The sequence below is a fragment of the Solanum dulcamara genome, chromosome 7, assembly GCF_947179165.1.
Source record: "Solanum dulcamara chromosome 7, daSolDulc1.2, whole genome shotgun sequence".
NCBI lineage: Eukaryota > Viridiplantae > Streptophyta > Magnoliopsida > Solanales > Solanaceae > Solanum > Solanum dulcamara.
Window position 1 is genome coordinate 19,471,015 of NC_077243.1, and position 4,025 is coordinate 19,475,039.

General features: G+C 40.2%; 1 protein-coding gene across 1 annotated transcript; it reads left to right on the top strand.

Moving 5' to 3' along the window:
- The first annotated feature begins 1,672 nt into the window (after nt 1–1,672).
- LOC129894585 (uncharacterized) lies at nt 1,673–3,219 on the top strand. The gene is made up of 3 exons (XM_055970282.1): nt 1,673–1,786; nt 2,677–2,889; nt 2,977–3,219. The coding sequence occupies exons 1-3, from the start codon at nt 1,673–1,675 to the stop codon at nt 3,217–3,219; spliced, it is 570 nt and encodes a 189-aa protein (XP_055826257.1).
- Nucleotides 3,220–4,025: the final 806 nt, after the last annotated feature.

Here is a 4,025-nt window from a genome sequence, read left to right on the forward strand (position 1 = left end):
TGAGATTCTTCCTGAGTGTCTTCTTGAGCCTTTCAGTGTTTCTACTCCTATTGGTGAGTCTATTCTAGCTGAGAGGGTCTATAGAGATTGTCTTGTGTCCGTCTACTATAGAGATACCATGGCTGACTTATTTGAGTTAGACATGGTTGATTTTGATGTAATTCTAGCCATGGACTGACTATATGCTTGTTATGCCTCGGTTGATCGTAGAACTCAAGTTTTCAAATTCCAGTTTTTGAATGAGCCTATCATAGAGTTAAAGGGTAGTCTAGTAGTGCCTAGGGGTAAATTCATTTCATATCTTAGGGCGAGAAAGTTAATCTCCATGGGTTATATTTGCCACATTATGCGAGTTAGAGATGATAGTGTGGAGACTCCATCCCTTGAGTCAGTTCCAGTAGTCAATGAGTTTCTCAAGGTCTTCCCTGATGATCTGCCCAGAATCCCTCCTAAAAGAGAGATCAACTTTGGGATTGATGTTCTTCTTAATACGCAAACTATCTCTATTCCTCCATATAGAATGGCTTCCGCTGTGTTGAAAGAATTGAAAGAGTAGTTGAAAGATCTCTTAGATAAGGGATTCATTAGGCCGAGTGTCTCACCTTGGGGCACTCTTGTCCTATTCGTGCGAAAGAAAGATGAAACGTTGAGAATCTGCATTGACTATCGTCAGTTGAACAAAGTCACTATTAAAAACAAGTATCCTCTTCCCAGAATAGATGACCTGTTTGACCAGCTTTAGGGTGCTACTTGTTTCTTAAAGATAGACCTCAGATCTGGCTATCATCAGTTGAAGGTGAGGGAGTGTGACATTCCCAAGATAGCTTTTCGAACTCGATATGGTCACTTCAATTTTTTTGTTATGCCATTTGGTTTGGCTAACGCTTCTGTAGTATTTATGAATTTGATGAATTGAGCGTTCAAATAGTATTTGGACATGCTTGTGATTGTGTTCATCGATGACATATTGATCTACTCCACAAGTGAGGAGGAGCATGACAATCATATCAGGATTGTTCTTTAGACTCTCAAGGATAGGAAACTTTATGCCAAGTTTTCGAAATGTGAGTTCTGGCTTGCTTCTGTGGCACTTTTAAGCTATATTATATCTGGTGAAGGTATTCAAGTTGATTCACAGAAGATTAAGACGGTGAAGAACTAGACAAGGCCCACATCCCCGACTAACATAAGGAGTTTCTTAGGTTTGGCTGGCTACTATCACAGATTTACTGAGGGGTTTTCATCTATATCATCTCTATTGACTAAGATGACTCAGAAGAAGGCTAAATTTCAATGGTCCGATGCTTTTGAGAAAAGTTTTCAACAGTTGAAAATAAGTTTAACTACTGCTCCAGTTTTGTCCTTACATGAGGGAACAAAAGGTTTTGTTATCTATTGCAATGTGTACAGAGTTGGATTGGGTTGTGTGTTAATGTAAAAGGTCAAGGTTATTGCATATGCTTCCGGGCAGCTTAAGATTCATGAGAGAAACTACCCAACTCACGACCTCGAGTTGGCAGCCGTAGTTTTCGCTCTCAAGATTTGGTGTCACTACCTCAATGGTGTGCATGTTGACGTATTTACCGATCACAAGAGCTTGCAGTATATGTTTAGCCATAAATAGTTGAACGTGAGGTAGGGGAGATGGCTTGAGTTGATCATGGATTACGACATGAGTGTCCTCTACCACCCAGATAAAGCTAATATGGTTGTTGATGCTCGTAGCAGGTTATATATGGGGAGAATAACCCATGTGGAAGAAAGGAAGATACAGTTGGCTAAAAAGGTGCATAGACTTGCACTTTTGAGAGTCTAGCTTAATGACTCTAGTGAGGGTGGAGCTATTGTTCAGAATAGGGCTAAATCATCTCTAGTTGTTGAGTTGGAGGAAAAAGAAGACTAAGATCCCATATTATTGTAGTTGAAAGATAATGTTCATAAACAAAAAGTAATGGCTTTTGTCAAAGGGGGAGATAGAGTGTTGAGGTACCAAGGCAGATTGTGTGTTCCAAATATTGATGGCATTCGAGAGAGGAACATGATAGAGGCTTATAGCTCAAGGTATTTTATCCATCCAGGTTCTACAAATATGTACCACAACTTGAGGGAGGTGTATTAGTGGAATAGAATAAAGAGAGAGATAGCAGAGTTTGTGTTCAAGTGCCCGAACTGCCAACAAGTCAAAGTTGAGCATCAAAGGCTTTGTGGTATAGCTCAGAACATTGAGATTCCAGAATGGAAGTGGGAGATGATCAACATGAACTTCATCACAAGATTACTGCAATCTCGTAGACAACATGATTCGATGTAGGTGATTATGGATAGGATGACCAAATCATCTCACTTTTTATCCGTTAAGACTATAAATTTAGCAGAGGATTATACGAGGTTATATATTCGAGAGATAGTCAGATTGCATGGAGTTCCCTTGTCCATCATCTCAGACAGAGGTACTCAATTCATTGCCCAATTTTGGAAGTCGTTCTAGAAGGGTTTGGGTTCGAAGGTAAATCTTAGTAGCACTTTTCATCCGCAGACATATGGGCAGCAGAGAGCACCATTCAGACCCTTGAGGATACGTTGAGAGCATATATTATCGACTTTAAGTGTAGTTGGAATGACCATTTACTGTTTATTGAGTTTTCTTACAATAACAACTTTCGTTCGAGTATTCAGATGGCTTCGTATGAGGCTCTTTATGGAAGGAGATGTAGGTCGGCGATCGGTTGGTTCGAGGTTGGTAAAGCTGAATTGATTGTGCCAGACTTGGTTCATCAATCTATGGAAAAGGTCAAGATCATCCAGCAAAGGGTTAAGACTGCTAAAAGTCTATATAAATCTTATGCTGTTATTAAAAAGAGAGACTTGGAATTTGAGGTGAATGACTGGGTATATCTAAAAGTTTCATCCATAAAGGGAGTTATGAGGTTTGTCAATAAAGGAAAGTTGAGTCCGCGATATATTGGTCCTTATCAGATTGTGAAGAGAGTGGGTAATATAGCCTATGAGTTAGAGCTACTGCTAGAGTTAGATGTTGTCCACCCTGTGTTCCATATCTCCATACTTAAGAAGTGTTTGGGAGATCGTTCACTCATTTTGCCAACTAAAAGCATTGGGGTGAAAGAGAGTTTGAGTTATGAGGAGATTCCAATTCAGATTCTTGATCGGCAGGTTCGCAAGTTGAGAACCAAGGAGGTAGCTTCAGTCAAAGTTCTATGACGAAAATAATTTGTTGAAGAAGCTACTTTGGAAGATGAAGAGGATATGAAGGCTAAATACCCTCATCTATTCGTGTCTTCTTATGATGATATTGATGGTAAGGTTCCTTTTTTCTGTCTTTGAGTTGATGTCCATTCCGAGTTTGAGTATTGAATGTGTATTCTTGAGTCCGAATAATGATTGATTGAATGTTTGAGTATCTGAGTTCTTGATTTGCATTCATGCCTTGAGTGAGTTTTTAGATTAGCCATCATTCGAGGATGAATGATCCTAAGGGGGAGATGTTGTAATACCCCCAAAGTCATTAGCCTAAACTAACTCCGAAATGATTTGAAAATCTCACTAGGCAAGAACTACAAAACCCATAATGGGTCGTATTCATCTTCATAACCCATAGAGGAGGGGCGTATACAGGCCTGAAAGTTGGGGAAAAGTTCACGAGAGGAACCATAGCTTGTGGTGAGCACCACGGACCGTAGTCCCTTCCATGGAGCTAATCGCTAAAACTCCTAAAGGCTAAAGACAACCACGAGTGAAGCTCATAAACCGTAGTTGCCTTCACGGCCCCGTGGTGGGGTTTATGAAGCCAAACCCCTTTAGTAAAACAAAGTCCAGAACCATGAGCTTCACCACGGACCGTGGTGAGGTTCACGGACCGTGGTGGATGTCTGTGAAGGTGCCCGAGTCAGTTTTTAATGAAGGGCATTTTAGTCTTTTTCCATCTTTTCCCAACTTATCCCTACATATTTAGGGATCAAAAATCAATCCCTTAACTTACCCAATAGGTTATTTTTCTCTCATTCACA

Coding starts and splice junctions, on each gene's coding strand:
- LOC129894585 (XM_055970282.1), top strand. CDS start 1,673: ATGAGTGTCCTCTACCACCCAGATAAAGCTAATATGGTTGTTGATGCT. Junction 1,787..2,676: donor AGATACAGTTGGCTAAAAAG/GTGCATAGACTT, acceptor TCGAGTATTCAG/ATGGCTTCGTATGAGGCTCT. Junction 2,890..2,976: donor AATTTGAGGTGAATGACTGG/GTATATCTAAAA, acceptor GGTCCTTATCAG/ATTGTGAAGAGAGTGGGTAA.